At 55.1% G+C, this 19,944-nt stretch overlaps 2 protein-coding genes across 8 annotated transcripts in view; both read left to right on the top strand.

The window, feature by feature from the left end:
* Nucleotides 1-19,944, top strand: part of LOC119566362 (zinc finger and SCAN domain-containing protein 2) — a 558,782-nt gene that overhangs the window by 114,849 nt on the left and 423,989 nt on the right. The gene's annotated exons all lie outside the window — the stretch shown is intronic.
* Nucleotides 2,614-19,944, top strand: part of LOC102935415 (Snf2 related CREBBP activator protein) — a 31,213-nt gene continuing 13,882 nt past the window's right edge. Inside the window, exons 1-17 of one of the 6 annotated variants that reach the window (XM_037899035.2) lie at nucleotides 2,614-2,685; nucleotides 5,739-5,812; nucleotides 7,024-7,256; nucleotides 8,797-9,036; nucleotides 9,402-9,587; nucleotides 11,570-11,710; nucleotides 12,143-12,377; nucleotides 12,715-12,986; nucleotides 14,371-14,461; nucleotides 14,597-14,686; nucleotides 15,384-15,539; nucleotides 15,622-15,884; nucleotides 15,959-16,136; nucleotides 16,457-16,593; nucleotides 18,323-18,492; nucleotides 18,589-18,781; nucleotides 19,330-19,466. In XM_037899035.2, the coding sequence (XP_037754963.1) occupies nucleotides 7,212-7,256; nucleotides 8,797-9,036; nucleotides 9,402-9,587; nucleotides 11,570-11,710; nucleotides 12,143-12,377; nucleotides 12,715-12,986; nucleotides 14,371-14,461; nucleotides 14,597-14,686; nucleotides 15,384-15,539; nucleotides 15,622-15,884; nucleotides 15,959-16,136; nucleotides 16,457-16,593; nucleotides 18,323-18,492; nucleotides 18,589-18,781; nucleotides 19,330-19,466 (2,534 nt within the window). In that variant the 5' untranslated portion in view covers nucleotides 2,614-2,685; nucleotides 5,739-5,812; nucleotides 7,024-7,211. Of the gene's footprint in view, nucleotides 2,686-3,291; nucleotides 4,137-4,997; nucleotides 5,026-5,738; nucleotides 5,813-7,023; nucleotides 7,257-8,796; nucleotides 9,037-9,401; nucleotides 9,588-11,569; nucleotides 11,711-12,142; nucleotides 12,378-12,714; nucleotides 12,987-14,349; nucleotides 14,462-14,596; nucleotides 14,687-15,383; nucleotides 15,540-15,621; nucleotides 15,885-15,958; nucleotides 16,137-16,456; nucleotides 16,594-18,322; nucleotides 18,493-18,588; nucleotides 18,782-19,329; nucleotides 19,467-19,944 lie in introns of those variants that run through there. The other 5 variants (XM_037899034.2, XM_043549172.1, XM_037899032.2 and 2 more) reach the window with 5 other exon arrangements.

The following is a 19,944-nucleotide window of genomic DNA, read 5'->3' as shown; positions in this document are numbered from 1 at the left end:
GGGGACAGAAGCCCCCTGATTCCCTGCCCCATTCTTTGCAGGTAAGATCCACTGGCACCTGCCCCTAGATTTTCTCTGTGCTTCACTCCCGTGGCAGTTGCATTTTGGCAGAGCCGTGCCAGTGCATTGCAGGGGCGCTTGGCACGTGGGCGCTCTTTCTCTTCCCAAGAGCCTGCTACAGCAAGCAGAGTACAGGAGCAGCTGTGGAAGCCTGCAGCACCGACCAGGCCAGTAGGAGGTGCTTTATTGCTGGGGAAATGGTGACAGCAGAGAGGTCTGGGTATTTCTAAAATGCGGGGCTCCTCTCCCAACTACCAGCTGCTGACACAGCCCTGACCCTGAGCTTCCTCCATGTTGGGCATTATGCTCCAACCCAGAGCCAATCATGTTTAAGTGAGGTTCTGTATACAGAAGGAATGAAATAGGGTGGGTGGGAGGGCTGGGAGTTAAGACTCTTGAGTTCTATCCCCAGCTCTGGGAGGGGAACAGCATCTATTGATTAGAACATGGGGCACTGGGAGCCTTAAGGGTTCAGCAAATGGAAAAAATGCTCCATGTTACACAGGATTACTAACAATTATCTATTGCAGTCAGGATGGGGCGCTCTACAGCCCAGGAGCTTAGAATGGGCCTGCACTATCGCGGTGCTACAGCACTCCCGAGAATGAATAATTATCATTCGCAGTGCAGGGGACATTGTGACCCAACAGAACCCGAGGCTAGGGGTAGGGATGCCTTCTGTTGTGCAGTGATATGCTGACCCATTTCCCCCAGCAGATAGAGCCAAGAGCAATAAGGGAGTGAAGGGGGTGTCATTCATACTGAACAAAGCCTGTTCAAATGGGAACAAAAAAGAACCCAGATCTCAAGGACTAGGGGGAAGATGAGCCCTAATGGATCCTGCTCTGTTAATTCAGAGGGAAGCAGGATGTTCGTGGAAAAGTTGCTGGATGGTTCAAGTGCATCTGACTGCTGTCCCCAGGGGGCAGTAGTGAGAAAGCAGAGGGGATGGATTTGTTTGCAATGTATGATTTGATAGCATCCTATTACCTTGAAATGGGATTTGAAAAGCTACTTTTCTGTCTACATACATCCTTCTCTCTCCACCTATACCCACGCATGCCCCTTCCTCCCTCCACATCCCCCATCTATCCTTATCCACACCCCTCTATCACTGCCTCCCTCCACATCCACACTGCTCCATCCACACTGCTCCATCCACACCCCTTTATCTGTCCACATCCACACCCACCTAATCTGTCCTTCTGAATACATCCAGTCCATCCATCCCCATATACTGGCTGTCTGTATCCATCCCTTCCCATGCACGCTCATCTATATCCATCCATCCATATGCACATCTTTCCATCCATTCATCCCCATATGGACCCCTCTATCCATCCTCCCCCACACCCCATGTATCTGTCTCCATACACTCACAGCTACACTCCCCTTACTCATTAGCTACTGGGATTGTTTATGCAGAAACAGGGTGGATTCTTCCTCAGCTGAAGTGTTTAAATAAAGACAAGGTGTCTTTTTCTCAACTCTGCGCTAGATCAGCCAGGGAGGTGTGGGGCTGGATGCAGGAAGCATTGGGGGAGGTTACCAGCCCTGTGGGATTCCAGCTAGATCATCTAATGGGGCCTAATTCGTGGCCCCAAGAGTTTAGCAAGCGATAGCACAGGCCCGGCCACTTGCTCTCTCTCCATAAAGCCCATCCATGGCTCCATCTAGGTGAAGACGCTGATCACATCCACACACCAGCACCAGTAAAAGGGGCATGGCAGAAAATTTTGCAGAGAAAAATTATCACAAGGTTCTGTTGAGTTTCCCCAGACAGTCGATAGTGACAATCCACCGTGGTTCGGGTCCCGTGTTCTCCCTGAAGAGTTCAAGGGAAATACCCCCTCAAAAATTGGTGGGGAAAATCCTTGACATCCTTCCATGGAACGACATTTCCCAGCAGCCTCCTCGGCACTCGGCTGGAGAACTACATTTCCCAGCATCTTCCTGTGTCACTGCCCGCCGCCTGGTCCCACGGAGCTACATTTCTCAGCCTCCCCTTCTGTCCGGGCTCTATGGAATAATATTTCCAAACGCCCGCCTCTGCCGCCCCTCCATGGAACTACTTTTCCCGTCATCCCCTGCGCCCTATCTCCGGCCTGGACTCCATTTCCCACAATCCCGTGAGCTCAGCGCTCTTTCTTTCCTCGCCGGGAGTCGAGACTTCACTTCCCGCGCTCCCCCGGCTTCCTCCTCTCGCGAGACTTCGCGGCCGCATTGGTCCCGCTCTGTCCCCATTGCCCCGCTCGAACTCCACTTCCCGTCATCCCTCGCGCCTCTGACTGTGTCTCCCTTTCACCTCTCGCGAGAGTTGCCGGGCGGCGAAGCGGGCGCGGGGGGGGCGGCCCTGGTGGTGGAGGTGGTGGCGTCCGCCATTTTGCCGCGGCGGCTCGGCTCGGCTCGGCGGGGCCTGGTTCGGGGTCGGCATTCGGGTGGGAGGGGCCAGCGCGGGGCTGATCGGGGCCGGCGGGGCCCGAGCGCGGGGAGGGGCGGGGTGGCTGCGGCCGGGGGGCTGCGGATGGCGGCGGATCTTGCCCGGCGGCGGCGCTGGGGCTGAGGCGGCGGCAGGAGGAGGCGGAGCAGGAGGCGCCTCCCTCCCTCCTCCCCCCTCCCACCCAGGTAAGATGGCGGCCCGGCCGGGGCTCCGCGCTCCCCCCCCGCCCCTACCCATAGGGGCGCGAGACGCGCTTGGGGAGGGAGGGGGCGCGAGGGAGGAGGGAGCGCGTGCGTCGCCAACCGCCGCTCCCCCCTCCCCGCGCGGCACTAACCGCCGCCTTCCCTGGCGGGGGGAGCCTCGCTCTGGGGCGTCCGGGGCAACGGGGATGGGGTCAAAGGGCAAAAGGGTGGTGGGTTGGGGTGTGCAGGGGTCAAGGGTCAAAAGGGTGTTGGCGTGGGCTGTAGGGATCAGAGGTTAAAGGGTCAGAGGGCAAGGCGTGGTGGGTTAGGGGTGGGGGTCAAAGGGTGGTGGGTTCATAGAATCCTAGAATCTCAGGGTGGGAAGGGACCTCGGGAGGTCACCTAGTCCAGCCCCCTGCTCAGAGCAGGGCCAATCCCCAATTTTTGCCCCAGATCCCTAAATGGTCCCCTCAAGGATTGAACTCACAACCCTGGGCTAAGCGATTGCCTAGTTAGGCACTGGGGATCAAGGGGCAAGAGGGGGCTGGGCTGGGGCTGATGGGATCAAGGGGGAATAGGGTTAGGGGCTGAGGGAGGGCAGGGTTAGAGGTCAAAGGGCAAGTGGGGTTGGGTTGAAGTGGGTCAGTGGCTATGGAGTCAGGAGCAGCACAGCTAGTGGGTCTGTCTCAGTGGGCTGCAGATCTGAGGGTGTCTGAGCGGGGTCGGGGGGCGTCAGAGCTTGTGCAACAGGTGGTTGTGGGGTCAGTGGGGCAGGGAGCATCAGGGTTGATGGGACAGGATCAGGAGTTGGCCCAGCAGGCAGCCATGGGTTTAGTGGGGCAGGGGACATCGGTGTTGGCACAACAGACAGTCATGGAGTTTGTGGGGCCAGGGGCACCAGGGCTGGTGGGGCCGGATTAGGGGGAATGGGAGTTTGTCAGTTTGGGTCAGGGGTTGCTGGGGGACAGTATGCCAAGATTGGTAGTGACAGTAGAGGCAGGACAGTCTCCGGGCAGGACAGAGGTGGTTGACAAAAGGGAGTCAGCAGCGCGGGGGCTTGGGAAGAGGGAGATGGTGGGCGTTGGGGTGTCAGGCTTGGCAAGACAGAGTTGTGAGGTAATGGGGTTGGGGGGATATAGGATGATGGGTTTGGCAGGTTTAATGATACAGAGATCCAGAGTACTGGGGTTGGCTGGATGGGGTCAGAAGGTACTGGGGTTGGAGGTAGAGGGATATGCAGTGACAGGACGGGGTCAGCGGGTTAGTGGACTTAGTGACAGTACCCAGGATATCAGGCTTGAAGGACACAGATTACAGGAATATGATAGGGTTGGTAGGACAGGACCAGGGTGTAACAATGGCAGGACCTGGGATAGTGGGACAAAAGCCTGATGTGACAGGCTTGGCAGGATGGGTTCAGGAATCAAGGGCACTGGAGGCAAAGGTGGGACTGGGTAAGGAGGTGGTAGAAGCGTCTGGGATGGTGGGAAAAGGGGTGACATGGCTCACAGGCTGGGACCGGGGACTTAGTGGGTTGAAGGTGGTGGGAAACAGAGTGGCTGAGTTGTCGGGACAAAGTCCAGAGGTGCTGGAGTTGGAAGAGGCAGTGAGATGGGGACGTGGGGTGGCAGGGATGGCAGGATATGGGGGGATGGGGCTGAAGGGACAGGGTCGTGTGTTGGGAGTGACAGAGGCAGTGGGGCTGGGGATGGCAGGTTTGGCATTGGAAGGGCGCAGCGTGAGGGAGTTAGTGGGACAGGGTCAGGCCTTGGCAGAGTTGGTGGTGGCAAGGCATGGTGTGCAGGCGCTGGCAGGACAGGGTCATGGGTTGGCAGGCGAGCGACCTGGGGTGACAGAATCGGTGGGGTGGGGGTTGGCAATGGAGGGGTACAGGGCAAGGAGGTTGGCAGTCGGGGTCAGGGGGTGACAGGGTTGGAGGTGGTTGAGCACGGGCTCCCTGGATTGTCGGGACATGATCGGGGGGTTCCAGGGCACAGCATCGCAAAGTGGGGTCAGGAGGCACCTGAGTTAGCAAAAACAGGACACCAGAGGCCGGGGTGGGCACATTAGGGTCAGGGGATGACTGAACTGGTGGTGGTGGGACACAGGGTAACTGGCCTGATTGGGTGGGGAAGTGGGGCTGTGGGATTGGCAGGGATGGGACAGGGCATAGGTAACAAGGAACAGCTAGGCACATGGGATCAGGAAACAGGAAGGTGTAATAGGATTGGGGCTTATGGGGGTCAGGGTGGTGATGGGGAGGACACACAGGTTGCAGTGTGGGGATGCAGTAATGTGGTGAGCAGGATGAAGTCAGTGGAGTGGGGAGGCAGGGTTTAGCAGGTAATGACAATGGGATCGAGTGACAAGGGATGGGTCAGGAAGGGGTCACAGGGTGGGCCAAGATTGGATGTAATAGGGACACCAGGGCATCAGCAGATCAGAGGGTGGGAGATTAGAAAGTGGTGAAGGGCTGAGAAGGGCTAATATGGGATAAGGGATACGATACAGTAACAGAATGGAGCAAGGTGGCAGACAGGGAAGTGGCCAGGATTAGAGGAGAGAATGCAAGGGTCTGGGCTCCTAACTCCCTTGCAGACAAGCCAAGCCAGCAAGCTAAGTGGAGATGGGTTATACCTGCCTTGACGACATCTAGGCATTGCTGTTGGCGGCCAGCTGTCTCCCAGGCTCTGCACTAGGACAGACAGGGTGTCCCCGTCCCTGCCTCTCCCCAGTACCCTCAACAGGTCTCTGCCTTTCCCCATAGGCAGGGATTTGGTAGCTGGTGCTCAGAGAAAATTCTCTGTTATACCCTGCAGCTAGGTCCATAGTCTGCCAGCTGCATTTCAGGCCCAGAGAGACAGGTTTAGCTAGACCCAAGGACTGTTCTGTGCGAGCCATGTTGGACCAAGGGCACAGGGAAAAGTGGGAGGAACGGGGCGGGGGAGTCTGTATCCCTGTGGAGTACCCTTCCAAGGAAAGGGCTGGGATTAGAAAAGTGTGAAGGGAGAGGGAAGTCTGGAGCCATGCCCCCATCCTGTCCCATCTTGCTGCAGGAGCGGTCTTCCCCGGGAAAGAGAAACCGTGGAAGTGGAGTCTGACGAGGAGGAGGAGTTCTCAGCTCACACAGGTATGGCTGGGATATGCTCTCTGGTGGCTCAGGGCTTTTCCCCCCTCTTGGGGGAAGCCAGCAGTGTAGCATTGCCTTTGCAGCAGGAAGCTTTGGATGTTCTCCAGAGCTGTGTCACGTTTCACCCCATAGGCAGGTGCATTTCAGCAGCAGGCAAGTGAATCCTTCCCCCTGCAAGAAACCCTTTTGAGATCCCAAATTCAAAAGTGATGGAAAAATGCAGATCACTGATGAAAAGGGCTGAGGGATCAGATGGGCAGAGGTTGGTTATGGATTCCCTGTGTCAAACTGGGAAGCGGCTGTTCTTGGGGGAATCCTGACAAAGAAGGTGTTGCATTTCCAACTATTTAAAAATATTGTTGTTGACTTAAGGTTTCCTCCTAGCATGAAACAAAAACATCTTGAACACCATAGGCCTGACTTCTTGTTCTGTTGTCGTGTGGCACTTAGTGCAGTGGGGTCCTGGTTTGTGACTCATGCATCTAGATGCTACTGTAATAGTAATATAAATAAGATCGTATATGAGCATTCTTGCTAAATAAATTGATTTCAGCTGCAAGCCTCAGTCCTGGACGCATTAAAAGTGGACTTATACTAGCAATGCTGAACTTGGAAAGTTCCCGATCAACTTTTTCGACTTAAGGCAGTAGACTGTGTCTGTATGATGGAGTTGCCACAGCGCATGTCGATTGGTGTAATGTAAATCAGTGCAGATTAACTTAGGTCAGGCCAAGTTCATGCTTATCCCAACTTCAGCAGCTGTTAAAATATGAACAACAATTGAAATTAAAGTGTCGTGTGTCCTGAGCTTAGTTCCCAGTTCTTGGTAGTTGACTGACAGGTAGAACTGGCAGCAAAAGGCAGTGTAGTCAGGGAGGGAGTTTTTCTCCATTATAAACTTATTTTTTTTCACTGAAGATGAACGTCTACAGCACAGCACAGAGCCAAGGAATCCTAGCTCTTCCCTCCTGCTCTAACCCACTAGACCCCACTCCTCTCACAGAGCCAGGGCTAGAACCCAGGAGTCCTGACTCCCAGCCCTTGCTGTAACCACTAGACATACTCTCATCTAGTTCTATTTCTGCAAGGTGAGTCTCCCCAGAGGAGATGGGTGTTGCCTTCTGAGTATGGGCAGCTTTCGGTAGCAGAGGAGTCCCTTCAGCTGGCAGCGTGAATACACAGTTGATGGCTACTTCCCCATCTCTTGCCAGGTGATTCAGAGACAGGCAGCCCCGAGCGCAGGCTGGGCTGCCAGGGGACCCAGGAGCTGGACAGTTCGTCCCAGCGGTTGCTTGACCAGAATGAGGCCGGTTCCCAGCATGCACTGGAGCAGGACGACAGCACTTCGGCCACGAGCAAAGCTATCGGGGCGCGAGGCGAAGAGCAAGGGAGCAGTAAAATGCAGAGCCATCCTCCCCAGCAGCACCATGCACTGCGCAGTGAGGTAGGGGCTCCCAGCCTGGCCGTGGAGCTGACCAGGAACACACTGCATTGCTGCCTGGGTGGGAGAGCTGGAGAAACGCGAATGCTGCTGGGGGTTCAGAAAGGGGCGCTCTCCTCTCCCAGTCAGTGCTGACCCCTGTGTGGTACTTGGGGAAGCTGTGCTGCAAGGAGCAGCGCGGGGGCTCACTAGCGGGCTCCCTCCCCTCAGTCAGTGCTGACCCCAGCACTTGGGGGAGCTGTGTTGCAGGGTAGGGAGCGCTCTCACTTTAAAGTCAGTGGGCGCTGTGCTGTATGGAGCAGGGTGGAAGCTCAGTAGGGGGTGCTCTTCCCTTGCAGTCAGTGCTGGCAGTCACTACTGCTATGTCTACTCTACAAAATGATGTCGACCTAACTTATGTCAGCGTACAGCCACTGCAGTTGTTATATCGCTTGTGTGTGTGCACACTTGGCTCCTTGTGTTGTCGGTGCCTGTTCTCACCAGGAGCACTCGTATTGATGGTATTGTCAGTGTGGGACGGCTCCTGAAAACCAGCAAGAGTCAGCGTGAACAACACTGACGTTGCGTCGACCTAATTGTATAGACTGTGACTCTGCGCCACTCGGGGAGGTGGTGTCACTAAATCAGCGTAGAGAGGCACTTGCATCGGCAGGAGCCGAATTTAAGTGAAGACACTTCCACAGCTAGGTCAACACAAGGCAGCCTGTGTTGCCCGAACCCTGCAGTGTAGACCCGGCCTTTGCTGATGTGGGTCTTTCATTAAGACGGTGATACTCGGGCTGAGGCTTAGGAGCCGCACGTAGCTCTTTAAAGTGTCTCCTGCGGCTCTTTGCAACACATATTAAAACATCGTGTGATTTAATTATTAACCAGTCTAAGTTATTAACCAATCAGGATGTTATTACTATACTATTAATCAGTTGCGGTTGATAAAATAATAATACTCTGTCAATCGTTTTGCTGTGAGAATTAATTATTTTTTTTATATATATCTATATATTACTGTAGTGAACGAAACAATGCATTCACACTACTGCGGCTCTTTTGGGTAATGTTGATCACTAATTTGGTTCCTGAACCACTGAGATCTGAGTACTGCTGCATTAAGAAACTTAAAATAAGTCAACCCCCGTTTCTATCAATGCTGTCCTGGCCCTTTTTTTCAAGACCTGGAGTATTAATCTTACTGTCCTGTCCAAATCTTAAATGTAATTCCATTCTGCTTCCTTAATTCCGTCTGCAGTTTCAGGTGGATATGGGATTCTCTGTCACTTCCCATCCAAAACTGTTATATGCAGCTGATAATTAGAGGCCATGCCTCAACCAAGAGCTGTCTGCACCTGGGTGAGGGATCCCTGTATAAACAGCCCCCCTCCCCACTCCAGAGACTGCTTCATCTCGGCACCAGGCAAGGCTTTCTTGTTCATACACATGGGGAAAAGCACTTTACCGTCCTTAGGCTGAAAGGGCTGCTGAGTTCACTGGTTCCATATGTAGCTGTGGCAGTGGCTGTCCCAGTCATCTCATCCTCTTTCGCCCCCAGATTGCACCAGACAAAATGACGGGGAGCAATCCTGTGTCACCGGCCTCTTCGGGGTCACCTGCCTCCAGTGGCAGCATCTCGCCACCACACCTCACTCACGATTCCTCCCTGGACAGTCACCTGGGCTTTGATGTGCCCAGGCTGCAAAGCAAAGCTCTGGCGTCCCCAGGAGTTTATGCCTCGGACCCGGCCAGCATGTGGGACAAGACGCATGCTGAGATCGCTGAGCAGGCCAAGCACGTGAGGAGCTGACTGTGTCTGAAGGGTCCCCTGGGCTGGAGCCCTCCATGCTCCCAGGGCCATGACCCAGATGCCCTCAAGGATCCCATGCCAGGGTGGGGGGTGGGAGGAAGTAGGGGATGTGATCCAGATGCCCTCAAGGAGACCGTCAGGGCAAGGAGGGGAGATAATGCCCTGGCTGGGGAGGAGGGGTAATGTGACTCTGAGCCCCTCTAGGTCCCTTATCCCTGTGTCACTGTGGGTCATCTCCTTTTGTTTAGAGTCAGATGGGTCTCGGCCCTGAGGATGGTTGATTTACCCCTGCCTTCCAATCTCCCGTGATGGGTGGGGGCTGGGATCCCTGTTGACTTGGTGCTATGTTCCAGGAGGCGGAGATTGAGAACCGCATCGCGGAGATGAAGAAGGAGGGCTTCTGGTCCCTGAAGAGGCTCTCCAAGGTGCCGGAGCCAGTTCGCCCCAAGGTGCACTGGGATTACCTCTGTGAGGAGATGCAGTGGCTTTCGGCAGACTTTGCCCAGGAGCGACGCTGGAAGAGGGGTGTGGCCAGGAAGGTGAGTTCTGCCCCTCCCTGAAACAGCTCTGACTCGTTTATTAAGTCCCCTAAAACCCAAAGGTGGGTTTGGATTGTCTTGGAAATTGCTGTGCCTCGAGGAGCTGTAGGGCAGGGTAAATGGTCCAAACTTGGGGGCATTTGAGATAGACCCGTGAAAGTATCACATGACATCAAAAAGTTCTGGGTCTCCTAACTCTCTTTTACACGCATCTGGGGCTGAAACCTATTGCTGTGATCCTCCCCCATTCAGGATTGATCTCAGCCAGCATTTCATACCCACTGACTCTCTGGGAAATGAATAGCACAAGAGTCATTAAGGGTCAAATTTGGGAATTGTAGCACAGGTCAAGCCACAATGCAGGGTGGATTGATTTAAATTGAAGCTATTTAAATGACTAATTTTAATCACGATTTAAATGCAAGAAGGTAGCCTTGATTTAAATAATTTATTTTACTCTCGTTTTGCATTTATACTTTTTAGTTACTTTCCTAAAGAAAGGTTGATTCTCATTGGTTGGTAACTATTACAATATATTGATTTACAACTAAATATAACCTTTACACTAAATTTGGTGCTTCTTTTAGTTAACCAGCAGGATACGCTACTTACACCTTCATTTAAGCAAGTATATAGTTTAACTTACATTTACTCTGATTCTTAATTTTTACATTTTTGTTAGTTTAGAAAACAATGAATGATGCATTTCTTATTTACTAGATGATTTGTTGTTTACATGTAATTTGTGCCAAACTCAATTTGGGTGGAGATTCAACTAAAATGCACAAAAACAGCATTTTTGAATGTTTTTTAAATAGTTAAATAAAACTATCTTAAACGTGCTAGATAAATAAGAAAAGTTTATCGGACAGTTTATCAAAATATGTTTTACGTTGAAAACTGATTTATTAAACAAAAGAAGTACTTAGTGCATTGAACTGTGGTTTTGGTCACCATGTCCTTCAGAATTTTAGAACTAGTAGATCATGCCCTCTCACGCCTAGTTTTTATTCATAGATTGGAAGAAGAAAACAAGCTTTTCTGCTTTTTCAACACCCAGCTCATTTTGTAACTGAATTATCTGTTCATTGAACTGAATTAGTTGGATAAACTGAAATGAAGCAAATTATTCTGCAGGTGCAGAAGAGGCTACTTATGTCAAAAGCTGGTTTACCACTACAACAAACTCTGGTTCCAGGTGCTTTGCCTGTGACTTCCACCAGTTCAGTGCTTTGTCTTTCTTTAAAACTTGGGAACAAATATGAACTGCTAATTTTTGTATTTAATTGTAATTATTTTGTAGACTCAATAGATTATAGTAAATTGAGGTCTTAACATGGGTTGTCATTTCAAATTTAACTTAAATAGGTTTATTTTAAAATATAAACCTGTAGCTAATTTAAATGTTGAAATCTGATTTTAAAAAACACTTAGATTTTTGTTCACCATGCCATGCCAAAGAGGGTGGAAAGGTACATGTGCAGCAGGACAGGGTCTCTGTTGCAAGGCAGAGAGTTTGCAGGTCACTTGGTATCAGGGTAGCTGGATGGCTCCCGTGTTCTGTGAGTTCAAGTCCTGCCCTCAGCAGCTTTCTGTGACTGCTGGGCACATTTTGCAGGGGATTTACTAAGGGTTCTGCCCTGAGAGCACACCTTAGGGCTTAAGAGCTGGTATTTCCAAGGGCTCTGAAATCCATCCAGGCGACATCTGTCTGTCCATTCATCCAAGCGCCCATCTGTCTGTCCATGTTCCTGTGTTCCATCTAGGCTTGCTCTGTCTGTCCTAGGTGCTGAACGGAAACCTCCCTGACCCTTCTCAAACTGTGGCTGGTGACCCAGCTGTTGGTTGGCAGCATGTCCCTGGGCTGTTGCTCCAGCTAGAGAGATCTCCCCCACCCCCAATACAGTCTGCCCTGGGTTGGTATAGCCCCCTTCTTCCCCCCAGCCATGCATGCATCTCATCCTCCTCCTCCCCTCCCCCAGGTGGTGCGGATGGTGATCCGGCACCATGAGGAGCAGAAGCAGAAGGAGGAGCGAGCCAAGCGTGAGGAGCAGGCCAAGCTGAGGCGCATCGCCTCCTCCATCGCCAAAGAGGTCAAGCAGTTCTGGAGCAACGTGGAAAAGGTGGGTAGGGCGTGCAGCACTGGAGGGAGTGCTCAGGCTGGCTTTGGGCCTGGCCTTTCTCATATAAGAATTGTCACACAACATACAGGCCTCTAGCCTGGTATCCGTGCCTCTTCGCTGCTCTAGCTCAGGCTGTTGGGCTTCTCTGTCCCAGCATCCCCTGCTCTCTGTCATTTCAGCTTGGGTATCATGACTCTCTAGCCCGAGGTCCCTGCCTCTCCTCTACTCCAGGGTGGGTTTCACTAACACAGCGTCTTGTATCGAGCAGTAGAATACAGTCGTCAGAGGGGAGATTTCCTTTTGCCCCTCAGCAGGAAGGTTCTTCAGAAGCGAGGATGACAGGCTAACAATATGCTGCTTTTTGAGACCTCCCGCTTACCCTTCTCTTTCACTTGGATGTCCCTGCCCACCCCCCTGGCCCTCCACTGGCAGGTGGTGCAGTTCAAGCAGCAGTCTCGCCTAGAGGAGAAGAGGAAGAAGGCCCTGGACCTGCAGCTGGACTTCATCGTGGGCCAGACAGAGAAATACTCAGATCTGCTGACTCAGAGCCTCAACGAGACCTTCCCCATAGCCAGCAAGACTGGCTCCTCCTCCCACATCAGCTCCTCCCACGCCGGCTCCACCGCATCCAGTCCCCCGCCACCTCCACACCTCACCGACGAAGAAGGTAGGGAACCCAAACACCCCACATCCCATTCCCTGCTCACCTTGAGCCAGCCAGTCCTCCCCTAGAGGTTAAAGGTCTTGTGTCTGTTTCCCCTGAGTTGGCCAGTCTCTCCTGCCATGGGGCTGGACTGAAGCTGGCACCCTTTAAAGAAGAAAGATTCCATGTCCCATTCCCTGAGCCCTCCAGTCCCTTCCCCCTCCAAGGCCAGATCAGCCGGCGCCCCCTACAGAGGAAAGGCCCCAGATCTCACTCCCAGGGCTCCGTAGTCCCAGGGTTCCCCACTTGCCCTGTCAGTGCCCCAGGTGTATGGTTCACACCCTGCTTCCTCCTCCCGCAGATGGGGACTTCCAGCCCCATGAGGAGTCAGACGACGAGGAGACGATTGAGGTGGAGGAGCAGCAGGAAGGGAATGACTCAGAGACGCACCGGCTTGAGATAGAGCTGCTGAAGCAGGAGAGTGAGCTGCCCCTGGAGGAGCTGCTGCAGTCCCTGCCCGCCCAGATCCTGGAGAATTCCTGCAGCGCTGCCCCCTCCGTCTCCAGCTCCAACAACGAGGAGGAGGAGGCTGCGGGGGAGAGTGATGAGGAGGTAGAGAAACAATCCAAGATGGTAAAGATGACTGAGGGGTGGGTCAGACCTGCTAGGGAGGCTAAGGGGATTGGTGATCAGCGACAGTCTCGGGGCGCTAGATGGGACACCCCTGACTGAGGCAGCGCTTTGCTCGGAGCAAGCACCTCCCTTCTCAGTCTACTGACCTGGAGAGCCAGCTGCACTCGGATCCCTTAAGCCAGTGGTCTTCTAACTTTTTTCAGGCGACCCAGTTGAAGAAAATTGTTGATGACCGCGACCCAATGGAGATGGGGATGAGCAGTTTGGGGTGTGGGAGGGAGCTCTGGGCTAGGGCAGGGGGTTGGGGTGTGGGGGGATGAGGGCTCTAGGGTGGGGCTGGGGATGAGGGGTTTGGGGTGTGGGAGGGGGCTCCAGGTTTGTGGGGGCTCAGGGCTGAGGCAGGTTGTTGGGGTGTGGGAGGGTGAGGGCTCTGGGCTGGGGCTGGGGATGAGGGGTTTGAGGTGTGGGAGGGGGCTCTGGGCTGGAGCAGGGGGTTGGGGTGCAGGAGGGGGTCAGGGCTCTGGGTTGGGGGTGCAGGCTCTGGGGTGGAGCCAGGAATGAGGGGTTTGGGGTGTGGGAGGGGGCTTGGGGCTGGGGATGAGGGGTTTGAGGTGTGGGAGGGGGCTCTGGGCTGGGGCGGGGGTTGGGGTGCAGGAGGGGGTCAGGGCTTTGGGCTGGGGGTGCAGGCTCTGGGCTGGAGCCGGGAATGAGGGGTTTGGGGTGCAGGAAGGGGTTCTGGGTTGGTGGGGGGGGCGGGCTCAGGCCTGGGGCAGGGAGTTGGGGCATGGGCTTACCTCAGGCGACTCCTGGTCAGCAGCGCAGCGGGAGTGCTAAGGCAGGCTTCCTGCCTGTCCTGCAACCGTGCTGCGCCCCAGAAGCAGCCAACACTAGGTCCGACTCCTAGGAGGAGGCACGCAAGCGGCTCCACACAGCTCTTGCCTGCAGGCACTGCCCCCCTCCTCCTCCCCCCACTGCTCCCATTGGCCGGTTCCTGGCCAATGGGAGTGTGGAGCCGGAGCTAGGGGCAGAGCGCAGAGCCCTATGGCTTCCCCACCCCGAGGCGGACCTGCTGCTGGCCACTTCCGGGGCACGGTGTCAGAACAGGTAGGGACTAGCCTGCCTTAGATGGGCAGCACTGCCACCGGGGCTTTTAACGGCCCGGTTGGCGGTGCTGACCAGAGCTGCCGCGACCCAGTGCCTTACATTCCATAAGCCAGTACTGGGTCGCAATCCACAGTTTGAAAACCACTGCCTTAAGCTGCATGATCTGTGTCCCCCAGCTAGGCCAGGGTAGGAGGGCCTGGGGGGGTGCCAGGGCTCTCATTTTGGGGTAGGAGGGCCTGGCCCCAGCCTCTCCTCCCAGCCCTCTACTTCATGCCTCCAGCAGGAGAAAGCAAAGTCCGTCATGCAGAGGAACAAAAGGCCGTGGAAGCCTGACAAGGAGGATGAGGAGTTCACGGCCAACGAGGAGGAAGGTGAGCATGGCAAGGGACCTGCTGGAGCAGCTAGGCTCTGGGTGGATGGGAGGGACCTGACTGCCGCTGATGGGGGTGGCAGATTAACAGGGCTTTCTCCCATCCACGTGGTAACACAGCCCCTTTTCTCCTCAGCTGAGGATGAAGAGGAGACGATCGATGCTGAAGAGAAGCTGGAAGGGGACATGGATCACAGGAAGGAACTGGATGACTTGGCCCAGGAAGGTATGGAGGGGGTGGGAGGAGAGTATATCTGGGACAGGCCTAACTGTCCTCATAGCTCCAGGATTCTCCCCTATGCTTTAACTGCATGGGTCAGAGAGATTTTAATCCTCTGACCACACCCAAGCTTGCGAGGGGATGGAGCCCTTAGGGTGTAAAGATCTTCTCAAGACAGGGTATTAACCCCAGCAGCGGGGCCAAATCCAACAGCTTGGGAAGCCCCTGATCCGTCCTTGGCAGATTTGTTGGTGGAGCCTCATTCTGAAACAAGTTCCTGCACCTTCCCCTCCGTGCTGCCTTGTTGCTAAGCCCTGAAGAATAAGGCCTTGTGGGACTGGACTGATTCCAGCCATGTAGCGCTGATGTTCAACGTGCCCTGGATCTCTCTCAGGGACACAGGGTCAGTTTCTCTGTCTCACCATCCCCAGGGCTCCTGGCAAACTGTCCCCCAAGTCATGTGATCAGTGTTCAGGGAGCACTTAAACAGGTCCCTGCCTGGCCCCGTAGGCTGGGATTTGGTAGCTGGTGCTCAGAGAAACCTCTCCATTGCAACCCGCAGCCAGGTCCTTCCTGTGCTGGCTGCGTTACAGATTTGGAGAGACATCTAGTCACAGGGCGGGGGTGGAACACGACATGACCTCTGCCCCATCCCACCCTCTGCGTGTTCGCATGCACCCCTGACTCTGTCGCTGTCTGGCAGGGGAGCTGCCCATGGAGGAGCTGCTGCAGAGATACGCCGGCGCCTACGCCTCGGACTTTGAGATGGATGAGTCGGATAGCTCCTCGGATGCCTCGGAGCCCAGCACCTCGGAGTACGAGGAGGAGTCAGAGGACGAGGACAGCAGCAGCCAGTCAGGTATAGAGGGATGAGGCGGCGCGGTCCGAGGAGTGGGTGGGTGTCTTAAGGCAGGGCTGATGCTAGCTGGATCTTGCCCCAGACTCCACCGCAGAGGAGGAGAGTGAGGAAGAGGAGGAGAGCCAGGAAGAAGAGGAGGAGGAGGAGGATACCCCTGCTGAGGAAGCGACGGCGGTGAGCCGGGAGGAAGACTTTGGTGTGGAGTACCTGTTGAAAAGGGACGAGGATCGGGGAGAGGGGCGTAACGACGCAGCCCCCGCCCTGGGGCCCAAGAAGGAGATCACAGACATCGCAGCCACTGCCGAGAGCCTGCAGCCCAAGGGCTACACCCTGGCTACTACCCAGGTAAGCGGGACCGCAGTGGGGAGGGGGTTGGAGGAGGGAAGGCAGCCAGACTAACCCACTCCCCCTTTGTGCAGGTGAAGACGCCCATCCCTTACCTGCTGCGGGGGACCCTGCGGGAGTATCAGCACATCGGCCTGGACTGGCTGGTCACCATGTACGAAAAGAAGCTCAACGGGATCCTGGCGGACGAGATGGGGCTGGGCAAGACCATCCAGACCATCTCCCTGCTGGCTCATTTGGCCTGCGAGAAGGGTGAGGGGGTGGGATGGGGCTGCATGGGGCGGCTCCATCTCTGACGGGGACAATCCTGCCCCAGGTGGGGATGGGCTAGATGGGCCCAGATGCCTGGACTGCAATAGCCACCTGCCCCATTGGTGGCATCTGCAGAGAAGCCCAGGGCTGACAGACTATGGAGATGGAGCTCCCTTCCTCGGGGGCTCTGGGAGGCTCATTGGTGAGGAGGGTACATGGAAGAGATTGCCATGCTGCTGCTCAGGCTTTGCCCACCTTGGCGCGCCAAGATCCCTGAGTCCGCAGCTTGAAAGCAGCCCTGCTCTGTGTTGGTCCCACAGGTAGCTGGGGTCCCCACCTGATCATCGTGCCCACCAGCGTGATGCTGAACTGGGAGATGGAGATCAAGCGCTGGTGCCCCAGTTTCAAGATCCTCACCTACTATGGGGCACAGAAGGAGCGCAAGCTCAAGCGGCAGGTGAGGAACCGGGGCTCCTCCATTACCCCAAGTGCACCCCCCAGCTGGGATACAGGACTGCCTCCTTATGGTGGCTGAGGATTGTCTGCTCTCCCGGGCATTGGGGATGAGAGTCATAGAGTATAAGCCAGAAGGGACCACTAGATCTAGTCTGGCTTCCATATAGAGCACAGGCCACCAACACCACCCAGCACCCGCACACTAATCCAGCCAGCGAAATGTGGCCAGTGTATTGACTAGCCTGTTGTGTGCCAAGGGCAGAGTAGGAGGGACCGGTGCACCGGCACCAGCAGGGAAATGATTAGATGCAAGATCCCCAGATGGTCCCAGCAAGCGACCTGCACCCACACGCTGCAGTGGAAGTGGAAGTCGTCTCCTCCAACCCAGGGTTCCTGCCAGTCTGACCTGGGGGACAAATTCCTTCCCAACCCCACATACAGCGATCAGTGAGACCCAGCCCTTGTGAGCAAGAACCAGCCAGCCAAGCACTTGAGAGAGAGACTGCTCGGTGCCACCCAAGTGCCCTGGCCCGCCCTCCCAATGTCCCATTTCCAGGGTGGCCATCCCTGATGCTTCAGAAGAAGGAGATGATAAGAGCCTCACAAAAACAGAATATATGAAGGAAATCCCTTCCTGGACCTGGTTAAAGCCCTGAAGCATGAGCTTTAGGAACATAAGAAATAAATCTGCCCCCTGCCAGCACAAGCAACCCCGTCATACAATCGCACGCATACGTTTTTCCAGCTTTCTCTTAAAACTAATGGAGATTTTTGCTCCCAGATCTCCTACTGGGGGTCTGTTCCAGAACCTCACCCTACTGATAGTTAGAAGCTGCCTTCTCATTTCCAGCCTGAATTTGTTCATGGCCAATTTATATCCATTTGTTCTTGTGCCAACTTTGTCCTTTAGCTTAAGTAGCTCTTCTCCCTCCCTGGTATTTACACACACCCCCACCCCCCACTCCCTGGTGTATTTATAGAACTCAATCAGATCCCCCTCAGTCTTTGTTTGACTAGACTAAATAAGCCGCGCTCTTCCAGTCTCCTCTGGTAGGATCAGCCCTCTGTTTGCCTGGTCATCCTCATAGCTGTTCTCTGCACCTGTTCCAGATGGAATTCACCTTTCTGGAACCAGGGGGCCCAGAACTCTGCACAGTATTCCCAGTACCTTGGACAATGGCATTAATACTTCTCCCTCTCTCTACCGGAAATGCCTCTCCTGAGGCATCCTAAGATCACATTTGCCTTTGTCACTGCTGCATCACGTTGGTGCCTCATAGTCATCCTGTGATAGACCCCCACAGCCATGTCTCTCTTCTCTCTTGCTTCCAGCTGATGAGCTTGTAACAGAAATTCTTATTATTAGACTCGAGATGCAGGACCTTGTACGTTGTCCTGCTGAATTTCATCCCATTTCTGTCACTGTAGTCTTCAAGGTCAGATTTTCCTGTATAATATTCCAATCTTCTGTATTGACAGTGCCTCCCAGGTCTGTATCATTAGCACACTCCTGCTTTACGAGCAGGCAGGCTTCTGTAGGGTTGCACAGGATACTGGCTGGCTCATGGGGGCAGGGAATGGACCCGGGGCCTTTCCCCTTTGGGGGCACCAGCTCCAGTCTGGTCCTGGGCTGTAGAACCACCTGTTTGGAGATGGGAAGGGGATCTGGGTGGTCCATCTTCTCTGGCTGCTCGCAGCCCCTCCCAATGTAACCCAGCTCCCCTCTGTAGGGCTGGACCAAGCCCAACGCCTTCCACATCTGCATCACCTCTTACAAGCTGGTGCTGCAGGACCACCAGGCATTCCGGCGCAAGAACTGGAAGTACCTGATTCTGGATGAGGCCCAGAACATCAAGAACTTCAAATCCCAGCGCTGGCAGTCGCTGCTCAACTTCAACAGGTGGGTGGGGTACCCCCCTGAGGTGGGGAGGGCCCTCGCCTGGCGTGGCCCAGCACGCTCATTGCTTTGCCTTTCCTTTCCCCGTGTCTCCTCCAGTCAGAGGCGGCTGCTGCTGACAGGCACCCCCCTGCAGAACAGCCTGATGGAGCTCTGGTCCCTCATGCACTTCCTGATGCCCCATGTCTTCCAGTCGCACCGCGAGTTCAAGGAGTGGTTCTCCAATCCGCTGACAGGCATGATCGAGGGTAGCCAGGAGTACAACGAGAGCCTGGTCAAGCGGCTGCACAAGGTGCGGGTGGGAACTGCTGTGGCTGCAGTGGAAGGGGAGAAGGACCTGCTGGGGGTGGGGAGCAAGGGCTGCTAGGAATCAGGCCTGGGGTGGGGTCTGCGAGGGATCGGGGTTGGGAGAGCGGATGGGTCAGGACCGGGACATGGGCGGTTTGATCTAGTGCTCGGAGCAGGGGTGACAGGCCTAGTGGTCAGAGGCCAGGCCAGGGGGCCAGAATTGGGAACCAGTCAGGAAGTCAGTAGGTTGCCCAGACAACTTTCTGTGCTTCCTCCTGGTTTAAATAGTACAGTCGGGGCAATCGGTGGGGGCCGGGCATCGTCCCCAAGCAGGATCCTTGTAAGTGGTGCCTCTGGGAGGGGTCAGAGTTCTGCAAGCCTCATGACCCCTAGGGTGGGGGGGCTGCCCAGTGGTGGCCAGGGTGTGAGGGCAGACTTTCCCTGTTAGGCTGGGCTGGGCTGGGCTGGGCATTCCCGCTGGTGATCAGGACACCTGTGACGTTGGGGGCGGGGCTGGCTTTCAGACTGATGGCTCTGCCCCACCCCTGGCAGGTGCTGCGGCCCTTCCTCCTGCGAAGGGTTAAAGTGGATGTGGAGAAGCAAATGCCAAAGAAATATGAGCACGTCATCAAGTGCCGGCTGTCCAAGCGCCAGCGCTATCTCTACGACGACTTCATGGCCCAGGCCACGTGAGTGCAGAGGGCACAGGACGCTTGGGTTTATCCTGGCTCTTGGGGGCGTGGGGTGTCTAATGGGTTAGAGCAGTGGGGACTGGGAGCCAGCACTCCTGGGTTCTGTCCCCAGCTCTGGGAAGGACTGGGGCCAGATCCCAACTCGGGTGATGGCGTTCTGCCTCTCTAACTCCTGCCCATAGTGTCAGTTGGGTACAGAATCCACCTTCACTGCTCTGTTGCCCTGCTGTGTTAATCAGTCGCTGCTCCCTGCCCCAGAGGTAGCTGCATTTCAGTATTGCCTGAGGGGTCCCTGTGCAGTGGCACGGTGTGGTTACCCGGCTGCTGCTGTGCCGCACCCCAGAAGCGGCCGCATCTCAGCGCTGGGTGGTCGATCCCAGGGTGGCATTGCTGGGTGGTTCTTACCCACCCGCCAGTCCAGAAATGCAGCATGTGGTGGCAGCAAGGAGCTCGAGCTGACTCTGCTCTTGCTTGC

This window comes from Chelonia mydas, chromosome 6 (assembly GCF_015237465.2).
Source record: "Chelonia mydas isolate rCheMyd1 chromosome 6, rCheMyd1.pri.v2, whole genome shotgun sequence".
Classification (NCBI taxonomy): domain Eukaryota; kingdom Metazoa; phylum Chordata; order Testudines; family Cheloniidae; genus Chelonia; species Chelonia mydas.
Note: the sequence above shows the minus strand (reverse complement) of the source record. Positions and strands in the feature narration are given on the sequence as shown.